Source organism: Nesoenas mayeri (assembly GCF_963082525.1).
Source record: "Nesoenas mayeri genome assembly, chromosome: 3".
Taxonomy (NCBI): domain Eukaryota; kingdom Metazoa; phylum Chordata; class Aves; order Columbiformes; family Columbidae; genus Nesoenas; species Nesoenas mayeri.
In genome coordinates this window covers 103,871,002-103,889,821 of record NC_137544.1, presented here as the reverse complement: position 1 = coordinate 103,889,821, position 18,820 = coordinate 103,871,002, and the positions used below count along the sequence as shown (strand labels likewise).

Genomic DNA, 18,820 nt, shown 5'->3' with positions numbered 1-18,820 from the left:
ACATGAAAGGCTGCGCTAGCTGCATACCCATGTTGCGTTTTTCACGCTCATAAATTTTGTGAGTCAATGTTATTACCATGTATCCTTCTAAGTTATTTAAAGCTTAAGGAATAGAGGAGAAAAAGAGATACACTCTGCAGGTGTCAGCATGGGGCTCAGAATGCACTCAACGAATTATTTATGTTATTGATTTACATGCTTTAAAAAAATACACTTTTGCATAGAAAAGAAAATGGAATTAATAACCACAGAGGATGAAAACATCTTTATATCAATAAACGCGAACAAGAGGGCAAACTTCAACTATACTGTTTTATACCAACTTATTATATTTATTTTCCAGAGAGAATATGTTTACATTTGAAAAGTAATTTCAGGCTTAAAAGAAGGCTGGCTCAGTTTAGTACTTACTTGCATAATGTAATGGTAGCTTTCAAGAAATAGCTAGTTGAAATGTCAAAATAGTATCAGAAAAATATTTTCATTATTTTAAACACAGCCAAAGGCACAAAGCTCTTTTACTATCATAGGAATCTGTTTTCATTGTTTTTCAGCAGACCTATACCCTTTAAAATGTTTGACCCAGGATCTAGCAGAACAATGAAATAATCTGGTTCCCAATCACAATGTAGTCCCTCTTGCAAAGGAGTCACCTTTCTTGGAGATGCATGCGATAACATTTAAGGCTAATTTCAAGTCCATCACCATTCAGGCAACGCCATCTCTGTTTTCATTCTCCTTCTCTATTATAGCCTACACCAAAACTGCTTGCACGGCTTTTATTTCTCAAATAGGGCACTAAGGTCGATCTCAGATTCTCTTGTGCCGAACAAAGCACAGCCTTTTTAAAAATCAGTCTCCTGACTGTTCATGTTTCTGCAATGACTTTCAAATTGAAGTAATAGTCACAATGCACCACCAAATAAAACCTCACAGGACAGATACAACTACTGCTGCCCAGGCAGGTACACACTGTGCCAAGCCCCCACAGACCACAGCAGTCCTAGACACAGTTTCTTTATTTTTATGACAGAAGCCCAAACACTTTGAGAAGACACAGTTATGACTCTTATGATCTGCAGGCATCACTGCATCCTTCAAAACCTGAGGCTGCAGACAGCAGGGAGCATCTCTGAAAAATGGAATGAAAAGCAAGTCAACGTGTGTGACTTGGCACTTGTACAGCAACAATGCTGGGGCTCAGGGGGGTGGGACTGCCTTGCTGTCCAGATGTGGGGGGCCAGAACTGAGTCTCCAGCTCCCACACGAAGGTGAGCGCTCCCTGGACATCTGCAACACTTGTGTCAGCTCTTCTGACACCTTTGCAAAGTACTGAGAAGTAGGTGGCCATCATAGTCTTGAAACTGTGCGCACCTAGGGGTATCAGCTGTGGCAAAGCAATTTAGATTTGCCATGGGTGGTGTCCGAGATGACAGCACTTCCCTTGGATTTTAATTGCAATGTGGTTTCCCAGGTTCCCAGACAGGAGTACAGCTACTAACAACACACATATGGATTTATTCTTCAAAACGAGGAAATGTCTAACCACTTCATGATCCTCTTTGCCCTCTCAGCCTTGTGCAGACCAACTGATTCCCGCTCAGAGGAGGGGAATCACAGTGTGAAGAGAAGGGGTGAATAGTGCCGCATTTTATTACTCAAGCTCTATAAATTCTGCCTTTAAATCAGGCCACTGTTTGTATTAATTCTTCGCACTTTATGTGCATCCCTATGCTCAATTTCATGTGCTTTGTTTCCAACGAACTTTTACATGTGGGTTAAAAGGTTTTCCCTCTTGATTACTGTGACTCAGTTTGGTCACTCAAGCATTTCCTGAGCTTTTTGTTGCATCTCCCCTTTCTGGCTACTTCGGGGTAATTGAGCATCTTTTCACGGACTACGTGTACCACTTCCCGCGTTCCCCCAAGATTTAGTAGAAGTGCCACAGTTTCCCTCTTCCACATAAATTAGATTTTAAACACACAGTTAGTGGGGTCAACAGGCAAAGGACTCTACCGAATGTGCAACACAAAAAAGATAACAAGGACTGTCTGGACTGCAAACAAGAGAGATTCTTTGAAGCCAGGATGCTCTAGCCAAGATTTAATAAAACAACAGAAAGAAAGAGAAAAACTAACTGAACCAAGAACAAAGGGCAGCATCACAAACTAACTGCTCTGACCTGCCAAAAGCACTGAAGAACAAGAAAATGAAAACATAAAGCTGCTCAAAACAAACAGGAGCAAAGTTCAATACAAAGCTACACAAAAAACACAAGGCACATTGGGGCCAATCCCAAACATGTGTGGGAAAGTGTAGGCTGTGTTTATTACTGTATCTCCCATATGCATTTTTACCCTCATCTCATCTTTTGATACATGTGGGGCAGTACAGAGTAGGTCAGGCTGATTTTTCCCTTTCTGAGTTAATGAGGAGTCTCCCACAGGGGATGGGTAATGTCAGGGGAGCACAGCCCAGCACGCTCCTGGTGACCAAACCCAAGCCAGGGAAAGCACAAAGATAAATGGTTGTGCTTGTCCTGTGCTTAATGGCAACACATACACCAAAGATCACCCAGGCTCTGGAGTGCCCCTGTGCCAGTGTCAGCACTGACTCAAACAGCTGCCCAGAGGCTCAGCAGTGAAGGTGTTGGGACTAGACCACCCCACAAGTCTCCAAGGTGTGAGTAGTCATTTTTTCAGACTATTCAGTTGTTTTTGTTGTCAGTCTATCACAGTGGAAGATTAAACAGCCACGCTGAGAGAGAAAAAACAAGCCTGAAGCATTAGCAAACTCTTTGTGGCTGGTACCCACTGTATACTGCTTGACTGTTTCCTTATCAACATTGAGTCCTGCTTCCATGGACATTCTGGCCAAAAACCAGAATCCTCCAGCCTGGTAAACAGCACTACAGCAGGTAATCTTCCTCACGCTGAGGATAAGTAATTAATTCCTATGCACAGCTCAGGCTAAAAAGCAGAGTGCCAGCATTTGCTGTGGTGGGTGTAATTGTCTAACATGACTGGATAAAATAAAAGCCAATTAAGGGAGAAGGTAGAAAAATAGTAGCTTCGGTAAGCAGTGGGTCTAGTAGCGCCCCAGAGCTTCTACATGGCAGGGAGAGAGGAGTCCAGATCAGCAAATTGGGGATGTCTGCTGGGCTCCTTTTTGCTCTCGTGTTGGCGCTGGGGCAGACACGGCATACAAGGAGGAGGAAGGGTATTAAATGACAGGCTTCAGGACAGCCTCCATCATTAACATATATTGATGCAGGATGTGAATCTGAGCTGAATCTCTCTGGGATACTGGAATCAGCTGTCAACACCAGCCACTCTGTAAGTGAGCATGCAAGGAGAGCACGCAGGTATCTGAAGGAGCATGTGAGCCAGATCAAATACAAGAGGAAGGGCAGGTTTATGGTTCACTCTGACTGCGGCAGAATAAATGGGTCTAATTCGCACACACTTGCTGGTATCCCTTCACCACATGAATCATGAGAGGGTTTTGTCTGTGGGATTTCAGTTGCCAGAGAATCTGTCCTGGTTGTGACATGCCAGGTGGAGCTGTCAGCAGCGACAGGTAGAAGAAAACTCATGTTTTAGTGCCTGAACTTGAGCCAGTTCAACTGGGAAGTGATTGAGGGTGAATAAATACAGGACAGCATTATATATTTTCACAAGCTCTTTTCTGACTATAATTTCACTATAAGGAAGTTTGTTGGCACCTACTGGAGGAATAAGTGCATAGGGGCGAAATATCTCCTTTCTCCTCTTGTGTTGTGCTGAAAAGTGGAATTAAATTATTCTGCTCACAGACAGATTGTTCCAGTAAAATAGAACTTGAAGTCACCAGGGGCTCATTGAGAAGGGAAGCTTTTACACTATATGAAAAGGCAAGAGACAAAACCCTTGCCAAACTCCTTCACTCTTTATTACCGACAGCTGCAATGCTGGATGCATCCGGATGCCTTTTAACTGCCAAGGGGAGTGACGGAGGTGGGATGGCATGTGAGCAGATGAAATATATGGCAGCTTCTCCCCCGACGGCAAGTTTAATCATTTGCACTGTTGTATACACAAGAAAAAAAAAATACACATATTGGGAAATCATTCACTTTTCTTCCTGTGTCAGGTGGATTATGAAAAACACTCGCTCTTCCTGGTCCATAGCAGAACAAGGCCTTAAAATATTCAGAACCTGTATATGCCTTTGTCACAGAAGGGAGGAAAAACAAGGTAGAAAGTATTTCCTAAAGAAAGAGGACATTAATATATCAAGACAGCAAACACAGACGAGCTTTGCTATATGAACAGAGGTATCCAACAGAAGTGAACCAAACCAAACTGTAAGCCGGAGAAACATTTCTGTGTGCTTTCATTCCAGAGGACTTTGTAATGCATCTCTTCTTGTCCTTTCTGCATTTTAAGATCAGTGGAACAGAGAGAATCTGATTCTTTTGTCTGTTCAGTGCTCAGTCAACAAACACCAAACTGTGCTTTGTTAGGATCCAGGAGCCTGTGTGACATTTCAGGGTGACCATGCAAGATGTGAAATGGTCTAAGTCACCAGGCATGATTCAAAGTCCTATCAGCGATAATACAATATGTGAGGATATAGACTAAAGCAATGCAGACGGCTCATCTTTCTGTAATCTGCAGTTTAAGGGTTAAGTACAATTGACTCAGAAATGACAACCATTTGTGTAGAGCTGGCAAGCCTCGATATACTTGCTTAAGTTGATGTCATAAAACTGTCAACAGCTTTTCTGCTTGAATAAGAACCTGGTTCCATTCTACATCAATTTATCTCTGCTGCTGTTAACTTCAGTGCATCTATGAACAAGGCCTACAGGAGGGCTGGTAGGCTTGAGGAGCAGCATTATGAAGACCTGCCAGCTCAAATCCCAGCTGTGCTAGAGGAAGCATGCACTGTATTTTGTGAGCAGCTCAGGGGCAGCCCTGAAGCTTACGCTTTCTCAGATCTTGCAAATACAGTGTTTGTTCGTGCAGTAAGCTTCTCCCTCTTCGTGTTTATGTCACGCTGTCTGCAATACCCTTACAGCAGATACACCTAATTATGAAGAATGTAATACATCATGTGAGGCCATACAACGATGACAAGATACGCTAAGCTTTTCAGAGCACATTTTGTAGCATTTCAAGTAGATAACCATATCTTTCACCTGCACACAGAGGCATTAAGTAAGCGTATTTCACAGATAAGCCATCAGAGAAAGTGGTTGCTGTGCTACTGACCCAGTGCCTATATTTGAAAACCAGAGTCAGGCACACAAAAGCTCTGTAAGTTGCAAAAGAAAAGGGAACATTAGGACTTGCCTCACAGGGAGAGTTCCTCAGAGGAGCTGGAAATGCAGTGCTGGTCATGACAGTGTTTGCTACTGCTGGCACTTTGCTGGTGTTAAGGAGAAGTGCACAACCTGGATAAAAGAGCAGGAAGAAAGTCAAACTGCAGCATTCACCCTCTGGTTTCGGGGTTTGTGAAACGTCCCCAGAACCTATGTTAGCTGGTTCCAGCTACAGAGAGCAGAAGGCTTTTTCAATTTACAAGGGATGCAGCTTCACCTACCCAACAAACATACTCAGGAAACACACTTAAAAAGTCTGTCTACCCCCTACAGCTATCTTCTTTTTTCTCCATGACTTCAGAGTCATCATCCTTGCAAGGCTGAATAACAAAATGTATCTTTTATGAAAAAAAGGTAACTTGAAAGAGAATATTTATCTTAGCCAATCCTAAAACAAAATACAACTGTGTTAAGATACCACCAGAGTAATATCAATGCAGCTGGAGGCCTCTTTGCTCCTTTAATCACTTCTTGTAAAAAGAGGAACAAGGGCAGTACTAACACCAGGGTTCCTCCTTGGCAGCTCTGCATGAAAAGGTGTGTTATTTGCATTATTTCAGCCCTGCCCCCCCAGCTCAGGAGGGTATCACTACTTAGAGCCCAGTTATTTGGTCTTTCATTGAAATAATTGCCTCTATAGCACAGACAAATCATGAATCAGCAGCACTTGCCAGCTTTCCACAGTACCCTCTTTCTTTGCCTTCATTTTCACCTGTCCTTCTGTCACTCTGTGGTCTGTAATACTGTGGGCTGAGCCATCAGATGGCACAAATGCACCGTAGCCTATACCAGCTCACACAAAAGTAGAGAATCTTTCTCTTCACGTTTCATTCTGGATCTAACTTTCGAAAGCAATGTTGGGATTATAAACCACCAATTTTGCTGTAATTACCCATAGAAGTGGAACTCAAAGGACAATGGAGCAAAGAAAAGAAGAATTAGGAAATGAGAAGAGGAAAAAATAAGCAGAACAGGGAAACATAGGATGTAAACAGGAAAATTGGAAAGAAAAAAACAGATCAGTATGGAGGAGGGTCATGCAGATGAATACTTGGTGTGAAGTTGTTTGGAAAACGTCAAGATCAGTATTTGGTGTCAGTCATGGAGACCTGAAGTACCAGTTTATACCCTCAAGACAGAAAGTGAGCAGGTTAGTCTTTTCCTCAAAGCACTTAGAGTAGAAAGATTTTTTTTTCCACCAGAGGCTGAATATATAAATACACAGGAAAACGCGCCTTGTGTTTTATTCTTTCTCCCAACCCATTTGTGTAATTTTTTTTTTGTTCTCCACTGTTCATTCTCTGCACTTACTATTTGCTCTCACACACCTTCTACTGAAGGAAAACGGTTGTGCTCCGGGCTCCCAATCCGCCATGGAGAAGGATGGGATGCAGAAGAGCCCTGCATCCAGCCGCAGTCTCCTTCTTCAAACGAACAGTAAAAGCCAGAGGGAAGATTTTCTGCAAGAGGGAAAGACAAACACACACACACACACAGAAGAACCCAGGTGAGCTGAGGAGGAGACTCCTGGGCACACAGAAAAGCTGCAGTGTCTATTCTGACCGGGATGCCCAGGGTCCACAGGCACCCCCACAGTCCTTCTGTGTGGGGTCACGCACCTGCCTGACCATGGGGATGGGGGTGGCAAGGGAAACAACCCACAGACTGTGACGAATCCGAGTGAAAAGATGCATCTCAGTATACACTCTGGAGTCTCCTAAATACCTGGTCTCTACAGCTCCACCCACCTAAGGTTACATCTTGGAGGCTTTCCTAAACCCTGCTTCTGCAGCTTGGTGGAGGGAGATCTTGGAGAGGGATGATTTCCTGACATGATTCCCCTCCCTTACAGTCTAGGTCTCTGGTCAGCCCAGCTCAGCAACATGACTTCTCTCTGTGAACACTATTGTGGTCTCAGGTGAAGCACTGAATCATTTTGTGCCTCAGTTTTTGCACCTGTGGATCTGTTTGTTGAGATGAATGGATGATAAGAGGATAGTTTATTTTAAGCCATACTTTCAGGCTTTGAAGCCCACTCATTCTGTCACTGGCTTGGGATTTCAGGCAAGTTTCCAGCTCCAAACAATAAAGACACACTAGTTTTTTACCTTTAAACTAATCAGCTTTAAAGTAATAGTCATCTCATTCAAAGTAACTTCATGCCTTCCTCATCTCCTCCTCTATCTACATTGCAGTTCTTACACAAGGTGCAAAACACATCTTGTGCCCTGAGCTGTACACTTATATTGCCACAGGTGAACATCCACGTATCACACATTTCCTTCAAAACTCATGAAGCTATTTTTCTCATCACCCTCAGTAAATACTCACCGCCTCCCTAGTTTCTACTGTTGTCTAGTTCTGCCTTTGCATTTCTCTTCTTCAATGCAAGGCCAGACTCTGTACTTATTAAGTAACCTCAGCAGAAAACAAACCTTATAAAATGCCATGTAAAATCACTACCACTATAACATGATTTTTCACCTTTAGTGAATCTCTAATGATTCTTCATACAGATTTTGCACCCAGGGTGCTGCTGACAACTCTGTCAGATACCAGAGGGCTTCCCAGTACTGAAAGGACACAAACTGGGTTTTACCGGGGAAAAGATAGAGCATGAAGCTAGCTTGGGAGAAAAAAGTGTCTTTTTTAATACAGAATTACATTAGGCAAGAAAGATGCCAGAAGAGAAGAACAGCAACCAGTCATTTTAGCCTGCTATCCAGACTAACCAGCCCTTGGGGCCGGCAGTACAAAGCCCCTGGACATGGTTGCTCTTTGGGGTGGTCCTCCTTCCGATAAACTTGAAAAACTGCTGTGATGAACAGATGTAGCTGCAAAAGGGATGATGATGTATTTCTGATTTTGCACAGTTTTTACACCACTGTATACTCAAATCTGCTCTTAAAAAAGCTTAGTCCATATTTGTTTTCTCCTTCCATGTTCCCCCAAAACTTCCCCTAAAACTATCTTCCTTTTTTTCTTGTGGGTTTGGGGGTCGTGTTTTTTGGGTTTTGTTTGTTTGTTTGTTTTGTGGGGTTTGTTTTGTTTTGTTTTTTTCTTTTGAAATAAAGGAAAATGAGACAAGAAATCTGTGTAAAACTGCAAGATAAAAATGAAATTTCATGTGCGAACACATCATAAAACCCCATATCCAGGAAATCAGTTTTTGCCTTTCAACTGCTTGTCAAAAGCAGAGTAAAAATTTCTTAACTTACAAAATGGAGGATAGAATACAAATTCCTAAAGCAAAAGGATCTGTCAGTCAGGTGATATGGGCAATTTCATTATTCTCTCTATGAAAAGAGGAGGCTCCTGAATTCAAGTCTTCTTGTGCCTATTAATTTTTTCTGCCTGAAATATTCTGTCTGTAAAGTGGGTGCCAGACACTGAGGCACCAGTATCCAAAGCCCAGATCATTTGAAATGTTCAAATACCAGCAGAACTCCCTGGCTGAGATTGCAGGTCCATTAAATGCCTACTCACAAGGCCCCTGCTTTTCCTCACACACCTCAAAAGGCAATTCCTTGCCAGTGGCACATGTACCTACTCCTTGGTCTACCCTGTAGAAAACAGCTGGGGAATCCCACAACTGTAGCTTCTAGACCATGAGTATTTGATTTTCTAGTAGCCTGGATCTCAACTCACTTCACAGAAAAAAACAAAACATATCTTACATCTGTGTCTTCTTAGTAGGGCCAAATTTGAACCTAGAACCTGACATGAAGGTGAGAGCAATGTTTTATCTTTATTTTCTGCAAGCACACAAATTTGCTACGAAAAGATCAAAACCTGTACTGGACTTAAAGCTTTTTCAAGTTTTTCCTTTTAAAAATCGCATAATTCTTTCAGCCTAGTCTTTAAATGTGGAGCTGTTAACCAGAGAGTTGCTTCCTTGTGCTGTACCCCTCTACAGAACTTGATTATATTTCATTGTGCAGCCTGAGGCTGGGATTGAAAGAAAATGACAAATTATAATGTGTCCTGAATTCCTACTGAAGCGGCTTGGCTCAGTGTCCAACCAAATTCATTTCATGGCCATACGCTACCTAGGATGATGTAAACAAGTCAGAGCAGCAGGAGGAGTCATCTAAGTAGCAAACCCTGCCTGGAGGCCATGAAAAGCTCACTGTAGACGGACAGTAAAGGGCATAAATAAGAAGCTATTACTTTCCCTGAAAATTTCATTCCTCCTCCACAAATTAATTTTTTATGAGTTTTCAGATGTCCCGTGCACTGGGTGCATTTTTCTCTGCTGGTCTTCCTTATTTTGAATACATATAGCATTTGAGATACCACGTATTGCTACTCCACACAGACCTCTTTGCCTAGTGCTTCTCTGTCGATGAGTAATTCCCAATTTTCTGAATGTTTTTAATTCAAACTCACATTGGTGCAGACACTGCACTGATGGGGGAAAGCTAACCTGATTTTATTGGAGAATTAAGTAAACAAGGAGGCAAAAGTTAAGTTTATTGAAACCCGCCATGTTGGATATTATCGCTAGTGACAGAAAGCTCTGAAGATTTAGACCTTAGCAGGATTAAGGTGTAGCTTGTGGATACAGGATAGAGATTAGAGTAATCCAGTGAGACTGGAGCACTGTGTGAACGTCTCTGCTTTTATTTGAGTGATGAAGTAGAGAAAAGCTATACGGTGTTAACCATGTTCCTAGGTAAATACTTTCAAGCAAAATCTAAATAAATTCAAGGATTTTTGGTTTCACTCAGATTTTTCTTCCTTCCTTCCTGCAAGGAAAATTAGCAACTGGGATAATTTATGAGGTGAATGGATCAGGCTCTTGATTCCAAACTAAGTGTAAATCAACCAGATACTACAGTTTAAACTTTTGGGTGAAATTCTAGACTCGTATTATAAAGGACACAAGCATAAAAGACTACTCTCGTATGTATGGACCTTTACTAAACTAAGGAGGAAATCTCAGAAGCCAATAGATCAGCTACTCAAACAATTTAAAGAAGCACATGAATCTTAAATGTGAGCACGTTTCAATGGCTGCCCCTAGCAAAGTTGGTCAGCCAAACGCTACCAGAAATGAAGCGTAAAAAGGGAAGATACTTTTCAACACAGTCAATGAAGAGTTATCCTTTAATGCCAGAAGGCTTTGCTGAGTTCAGAACTGCCACGGGTTAGAATTTGTTGCTAGAGGTACAGCTTTTGATCAAGACAGAAGCAAAAGGCTTAGTGTGTGCAAGACAGGAACCTTAAGAGAGCGCTGCAGGGCAACAGGTTGTTACTTCACCATTTCGCTCGCAGGGAGACTCTGCTGGGCTGTATCTGTCACCAGGCTATAAATTAATCCAGCAGTTCGTTCATGCATTTTTGCCTGGAAAGTAAACTGGCCTCTGTGGAATTACTTATCTATGCTTTTTTGGTCATGTTATCACAAATTCAAACCTTATAGATTCCTGGTCCAGCTGCTGTCTGTCTTTTGCCAGGTGTGTGCACGCACTCCTCCAACCGCCCAGCTCGAGTCCCTCCTTTCACAAATCAAACACTCGTCTTCTTTATTTCACCTGGTAATATGTTCAGCAGCCTTATATAGTCAATGAGTCAAAGAGTAAAAATTACCCTATAACCCAGCGGTTATGAGATTTATTTGAAAGATGACGGACATTACTTTCAATCCCTGTTCCAGGTAAAACTTGCAAAATGTGGAAGAGCAGCCCCAGGACACACTTGAGTAACCCTTCTCCTTCTGAACTAGACCAGAACTCCAGAACACAATGTCTTGGAAACTCTAAATGGAAATAGGAAATAAGGGTTCAAATTTACTTAGGCAGAAGAAAGAATCAGACTCAGACCTGGGTTTGTCATATCCTGGGTGAATCTTCTGAGTTCTGGATCTCTAAATAATGAATGTACTGTCAGCAGTCAGCACCTCCTTTTCTTCTTTTTTTTTTAATGTAACTTTCCTATCTACTGTTTTCCCAGGCTGAAATTATTTGGTGAATTTGAGTCAGAATTAAAATAATTGTGGACTAGCCAAAAGCATATGCACTTTTTCTCAGTAAAACTTTCATTTTTTGCCCAAGCTTGCTCTCATGTGATAAAAGATTCCTGAACCAAAATCCAATTATTGTTAACTAAAAACAGAAGTACAAAACTACTGAAACAAATTCTCCCTTTCTGTAAAGCAGAGCTTTGCCAATCTATATTAGTAAATAATTTGAATTTTCATCTGTCCTGTACCATACCAGGTATACTAGATATATGATTCTCTACTACAATAAGTACGTTATTTTTTTTGCAGTAAGTTATAATCCATAAAAGCATGAATTTACTAGCAAAGACATAAGACAACCAGTATCTGAAGCGTTAATGTATGTCTGCAAAGTATTCTTCTGTGAAGTAATTTTCAGTGTGGCACTTCCATCAGTCTGTTAAATCTATATGTCTGATCCCAAATCAACACAGTTTGGCATTCAATACCACATCTGCCTCTTTGAAACTGTCTTTTGCTCCTGGAAGAATATTTGATTATGACTGAAACAAGAATATGCTTTTCTCTAGGAGTCATCCCTCTGATTTTATACTTTCTACACAGACTAGTTGATTGCATGCAGAACAAGAACCGTGACATTTCATTGAGCATTAATAAGTAAAGAGATGTTAACAAACAGCTGGCTTTAGGGAGATTTTGTTCAGCTAAGAAAAGAACAAAAATCAAATGAATTGGAAAAAAAAATCACACAGCAAAAAAGAAAAAATAAAAATAAAATCAGTACGTGCACTGATTCACCTGACTGTGAAAGGAAAAAAAAATCCAGCATCTCCTTGAAGATCAAAGACAGAAGCTTTTGGTTAATGGTAATTTTAAAAGCTCTCCCCTCAGTTCACGAGCATCTTTTGCTGACAGCTCTTTTGTGTAAGCAGAAGCATTTGGGAAACCACTTTCTCTGCTTTATATATCTGAATCACTTTTTGCCACACTTGCAAAAAGCTGATGAAAACATCCGTGTTGCTCAGGAGTAAAATGACAACTGATATGCTGAAAGATGACATATGTTTTGTGTTAGGCTGCCATGCGGATGTACTGACAGGTAAAACATTAGATCATTTCTCTGTTTTGTATAAGAAGTCTTATGCCAATGATATTCAAGACAGTAACAAGGCAAAAGCAGAGAAATCAGCCATACAACTGAGCAGGCTTATATGTGGATAAGGAGATATACCCACTATTCGAGCTCCTGCTCAGGCAAGCCAGTCTTTTCTGTTGCTTGGGTGGAAGATGGTGCTTTTTGGGCCTTTCACTGTAAGAACTCACATTCCCAGTACCTAGGGTTGAAAACAAGCCGTGTGGTCTTCTCCTCAAGCTGTACAGTGAAGCTCTGCTAAACAGGTGGTTAAATACCTTCTGCTTTTTACATTTTCTCATTTACATTCTCCATACATTCTTTGCTGATACAACTGTAAGTGCTATTTACTGCTTTATGCAAACAGCTACAGATGAGTGATGCATGGAAGAGGAAAAGGCACCCTAACCAACCCCTGTGGATGGCTTATGTGAGAGGGACTGGTGACTTTAGCAGCTGTCTCACCACGGGATACAGGGTGGCAGCCAGGGGTAAAGGCAGTCTCCCGATATGTGAATATGGATGAGACACCAGCCACAGGTGCTCCAAATGTTTGAAAGGAACAGATAAGTGTGTTCCTCTAGGCCTGCCCCATCTCACAGCCATATTTATTTTGCATTTGTGACTGGTCCAGCTCCACCTGTGAGCTCTGCTGGTTCCACTGGTACAGGATCACCCTCATAAGGCAGAGCCATTTACAGCAGATAAACACGACAGTGTATCTGGACATACAGTTGCTGGTAAATAATCTCTCTCTTTACTAACACTGTTCCTATGAAAGTGAATTTAACATTCACTGAGTGTGTGTCATTAATTAATACAACTTCAAATTATAACAATGTCTAACACAATGGAGAATGTATAGTTTCAAGCTTTTAACTAGTTTACTAGATGTTCCCAGGTCAAACCACTCTTCTCCACACCAATAAAATCTATTATTTTATTTCTTTGTTAACAGCAAATAACCGGAATTTGCTAGAATTTGTGTGTCACTCTTATGTTAAGTTTCTACAAGAAACAGCAAAGGTCTGTAAGTCTGGACATCACCTGTATCAACACAGCTTGCTTGAGTTACCCAGATTCTCCCCTGCTCTAGCTGTCACATAGAAAGAGAGAATAATTGCCTCTTCTATTCCAAAAACTTTTGCCAGTACTGGTACTTCGGTCAGGGAACACATTTTTTGCATACCAAATCAATGCAGCTCCGTTGACAAAAGTCCATAGGCTAGATCAGCTGTGACATATACACTTCAAACTGATAAATTATGAACTTTCAACAATTATTTTTCTTAACACATTTGCCCTTTGGATAGCCATACAGCTGACAATCCACCACACCTTAAGGGAAGGTCCTAAAGTATCTAGGTTATGCAACACAATTACAACGTATTCAGACACAGGAAGTTTTAAGAAAACTCAGGTTGCTATCTATGTTCCACTGTGTTTTATTAGACTACTGACTGCAGAAGAGGGGATAGAAAACAAGAGGAATTACAAAGACAAAGGAATTGGTCAAAGACAAGCTACTGGCTCTACTCATTTTTCACCTTGAAAGTTTTCTCCTTTCTCCCCCTTCTGCCACATGCTGTGCTACATTTTGATTAAAGGCTCTAACAATCTACACATATCTTAATTCTATAAGGCATCTAGCTATTCAGGCTATACTTCCTTTGCATTTTTCATCAGAACTTTAGAAAAAATAAAGCACTAAGAGCACTGCAAGAACCTGCTGCAGAACTAATTTAATGAAATATAACAAGTGAAAGTGTAGAATCCTGCATCTGGGCAGGAACAACCCCAAGTTCCAGTATAAGTTGGGGAATGACCTATTAGAGAGCAGCACAGGGGAAAGGGATATGGGGGTCCTGGTGGACAGCAGGATGACCATGAGCCAGCACTGTGTCCTTGTGGCCAGGAAGGCCAATGGCATCCTGGGGTGTATTAGAAGGGGGGTGGTTAGCAGGTCCAGAGAGGTTCTCCTTCCCCTCTACTCTGCCCTGGTGAGACCACATCTGGAATATAGTGTCCAGTTCTGGGCCCCTCAGTTCCAGAAGGACAGGGAACTGCTTGAGAGAGTCCAGCACAGGGCAACAAAGATGATGAAGGGAGTGGAGCATCTCCCTTATGAGGAAAGGCTGAGGGAGCTGGGGCTCTTTAGCTTGGAGAAGGGGGAACAGAGGGGTGACCTCATTAATGTTTATAAATATGTAAAGGGTGAGTGTCAGGAGGATGGAGCCAGGCTCTTCTCGGTGACAACCAGTGACAGGACAAGGGGTAATGGGTTCAAACTGGAACACAAAAGGGTCCACTTAAATTTGAGAAGAAACTTCTTCTCAGTAACGGTAACAGAGCACTGGAACAGTCTGCCCAAGGAGGTTGTGGAGTCTCCTTCTCTGGAGACATTCAAAACCCGCCTGGACACCTTCCTGTGTAACCTCATCTGGGTGTTCCTGCTCCAGCAGGGGCATTGGACTGGATGATCTTTCGAGGTCCCTTCCAGTCCCTAACGTTCTGTGATTCTGTAATGTAAGTGAGTAAAGGAACGTTTCAAATGGTCTGCTCCAGGCAAACATCCACTAAAACTGCCTGTGGATACTGGTCAGCATACTGGTCTTTGGTTAGTGCTAAATTAGTGCTAAAGCCTCAGGCATTAACATTCAAAAGGATAAGTGCTTTTGGAAAAGGAGACTGCAGCCTGGGGGTTCAGATTTACTCACTGCACATTTCTCCCTCATCTTCTCCCTGGGCGCAGTCCCTGATGAAGTCACACGCCTGTCCCAGCCTGATCACCGTTCCATTCCAGCAGCTGAAGGAACCCTCCAGAGACATTTTTGAGCCAGAGGCAGATCCTAGAGAAAAAGAAAACAAACCCCACTTCAGGTTACTGAATTGCCTTCTTCTCCAACAGGTCATAGGATCCTGGGGAACACCGAAGAGGAAAACACCTTGTGAAATTCTTTCAACCTAGTAATTATACACATGATAGATTTTTAATTGTGTGTGAATTTACTGCTATACTGACAGTCCTAAACATTGATACGTTCTCTGTCCAGCTCAGGCTACATGGCTTGGAAAGAACACAAGCTTTCATCATGCCCTCCTGTTAACACATACTACCTATGACTTAGATCTCTCACATTGTCATATCCTCGCTGCAAGAGAGAAAACAGCCTGATCTCTGTTTGTAGTTTTCTTTCTCTTCTATACTCACTCCTGCTCCCGCATCCTGCACTCCCCTCCTCTTGAGTCAGGGAGCCCACAGCAGACTATAACTACCAAGATACCAAAATCGCTAATAGATTTTACCTATGCCAAGCAGTGAAAGGCAGCTAGCAATGTGGAAAGGAGCCAATTCTTATGAAAAGAGATCACTGAACATTATAATTAGAGGCCAGTACCATCCACTCAGAAATGAACTTGAGTACTTCTTTTTCTGAAGGCACTTGATTCCCTTGACAGCTGAGGAGCCAGAGATCATCCATCATTTTCCTTACCTATACGAGTTTTCTCGTCCTTTGATTTTGGCCAAGTGAGCTACTTAGGACAAGGCCTTTTTTTTTTTTTAAGAGATAGATGCTCTAGATCGGCCATCTGAAGGAGGCAGGAATTAGTTTAGCAACATCATACAGCCAGCATGTATGGACGAGGCCAAGCTTGAGAAGCGCAAGGGCCCTTCCACAAAAATCTGGGTGTAGATGCAATTAATTGGAACCTCCTGACTTTCTGCAAAGATGTGCTTCCAGTTCACTGCTCCTAGAAGTAGGAAGAGGTCTGTGCTGCAAAGCCCACACTGTAACAGCTCCTGCCCTGTCTCATATTAAATGGGTAAATACTCAAGATTAAACCAAAGCCTGTGGGCAGACTGAGCCACTGTTTGCCTAACTCATCTGTGCTTGCTAAACAGCACCGCTACATCATGTTCTCTGGTACTACAGGGAGCTGGGAATCACTGGTGATTCAATTAGATGTGCACTTGATACTTTTATTTATATTGCCTGCCAAAACTAAAAATTAATGAAGCATGTAGGAAAACAACCACTATTTCTCTTCAGGCTCATTTTATGGCGCAAATCAATTCAGGAGTGGGGGGAATACATGCCAAACCTTTTTAATAAAGGACCCTGGCTCCTGAAAAGGGTGCTCTGTGTTACTGTCAGCTCAATTTTTTTCACCTGCCTTTGAGCAATTCTGGCTTGCCGCATACAGGCTGCACAGTGCCCTTGTATTTCAGTCAGGGTCAAGGCTGACTACAGAGGAGAGCTTTGGAGAAAAAATAGACCAAGTAACTCGGAGCTGGCTGCTAACAATTTCTGCAGGCCCCTCAGTGAGGGTTTAAAGCAACGAGAAGATATCTTCCCTGGCCTTGCCGTGCTCCTTGCAAAAGTGCACTCTTAGAGACACCACTGAGAGCCTTCCCTGCGTCAGAAGCAAAGCTCTTCGCATGTCACAAGCCAGTCACAGTGGGCTCAGGTCAGTGTGCAAACGATGCCAGAAAACCATAGGAAGTAACTCTGGTAACTCAGTAGGTGATCCCTTCTCCTAGGGGTATGCAATGAACCTATACGGTACCATGTTGCTGGAAGTACCACCTAAAGAAAAGTTAAGCAACAAGGCCCAAAGCACTTCCATGAGGTTAGTAACATCATGACACTCTTACAAGTTTTACTTGAAATCAGAAGTACTTTTGTCTTTCTGAATTACTGCACAAATGGTTTTGAAGAAACGCCCACATTTACTACCAGCTCTCACGGCCCACTCCGTTTATCTGCAATCGTTTCAGCAACGTCCATATTTTATCCCAGCAGCTGCTGGGATATGATATGCAGAGATTCAGAGAAGGGGTTACTGTAGGCAATGGAGTTTTTCTGTTTACTCAACTCATTTAACTTTCTAAAGGCACTCAGTTTTCCAAGCACATTACTGCATTAACACTATTTATAACAGAACCAAAGCATTTAAGAACACCTACTGTCTTCCTAGTTGTTTTTGTTGCAGCCCAGGAGCACAAATCTCCTGAAGTCAACTGACTGTTGTATTCAAAAGCCATCAGTTGCAACTAGACATCAAGCAATTCCAGGAGCTTTTCCTCCAAAACAAAGCAGCAGATTTGCATGCTCATTCATCTCTGTGGAGACAGAGCTTGAATTAGCTCAGATTTACATTAGATGCGTATATACAAGCTCCTTGTATAGGTTAGAGAACACAAATAGCAAAGCTGCAGCCTGGGGAATGGCTAGGCTCTGTGACAATGCTTGACTTATTCCTGTCTCTTTTTTGTTTGCCTACTGTGTGCACAAAGGCAAAATGAATTGGATAAAAGAGATGATTAACTAGTAGAACAAATGGATAACCAAAAAAAGCCCAAATAAAAATGACCCTTTTAATGGGCCACTTGATGCAGCTGTTTGCATCCAAGCTCAAGAAAACTTAATTCTTAATTAAAATATTTTGTAACAAAAATAGATGTTTGCTCTTTTCATTTCCCAGCCCCAATGACTCCTGGCAAGGTGAGCCAAAATGACCTGGATCACTGAGTCAAGTGGCCTCAACCAACACACACAAAAGATGTGCAAGGAAAGGAAAATGAATGGTATCAAATCAGTATCAAAGCAAAATTTGTGGGAGACATCCTTTATAGTTACAGCAGTGTTTATATAGCCAGTGGCATACATAAATTATAGCAGTCATTAAGCTGTACCATGGCTGGCCTGGAGTCTTATAAATCATTATTTAAACAGCAACATTAAACAAATGGCATTTCAGGCTCTAAATTGAAAGAAGAAACAAACATCTCCTTGGGGAACAAGTGCTGACTTTGTACCTCCCAGGTCCTGCTTCTGAACATAATCCAACCTTGGCAGTGTTCAAACCCAGTACCAGACCCTAGACACAAATGACAGCCTGGGCTCTCGACTGACCATGCTTTTAGACTTCGTTTCCATGTAGCAGGATTAGCACGAAAGGGCAAAATCACGTGTCTTAGCCTAACATGGGATAAGCAACTTACTGCTCAGATTGTGGGGCCAAAGGGAATGTATTTCATTCCTCAGCAGATTTTCTGCAACTTGGGTTGCCTCTTCTCTCCTCCCCGCTCCCTTGACCAGCACAGAAACAGAACTGTGCTGGCAAGTTCCAGTGAAGTTGGCTCTGAGGGACGTGGCCAGGAAGAGTGTGATACCTGATCGCTGCAAAATGGGAACCTCCAACTTACTGACATCACACTTGGTCAGGAGGGATAGAAGACCGAAGTTCTTACAGGCATTCACGAAGATATTCCTTATCTTGCAAACTGGCTATGCTGCTAATTACCATGCTGAATTAATCCAGCTGAACATAATTACACCTTCATGTGTTACGT

General features: G+C 42.1%; 1 protein-coding gene across 1 annotated transcript in view; it reads right to left on the bottom strand.

Moving 5' to 3' along the window:
• Positions 1–18,820, bottom strand: part of ALK (ALK receptor tyrosine kinase) — a gene marked incomplete at both ends in the record, with an annotated part of 342,274 nt that overhangs the window by 62,015 nt on the left and 261,439 nt on the right. Inside the window, 3 exons of the mRNA XM_080340946.1 lie at positions 5,337–5,437; positions 6,694–6,825; positions 15,180–15,311. Coding sequence (XP_080197072.1) covers positions 5,337–5,437; positions 6,694–6,825; positions 15,180–15,311 — 365 coding nt within the window. The remainder of the gene's footprint in view (positions 1–5,336; positions 5,438–6,693; positions 6,826–15,179; positions 15,312–18,820) is intronic.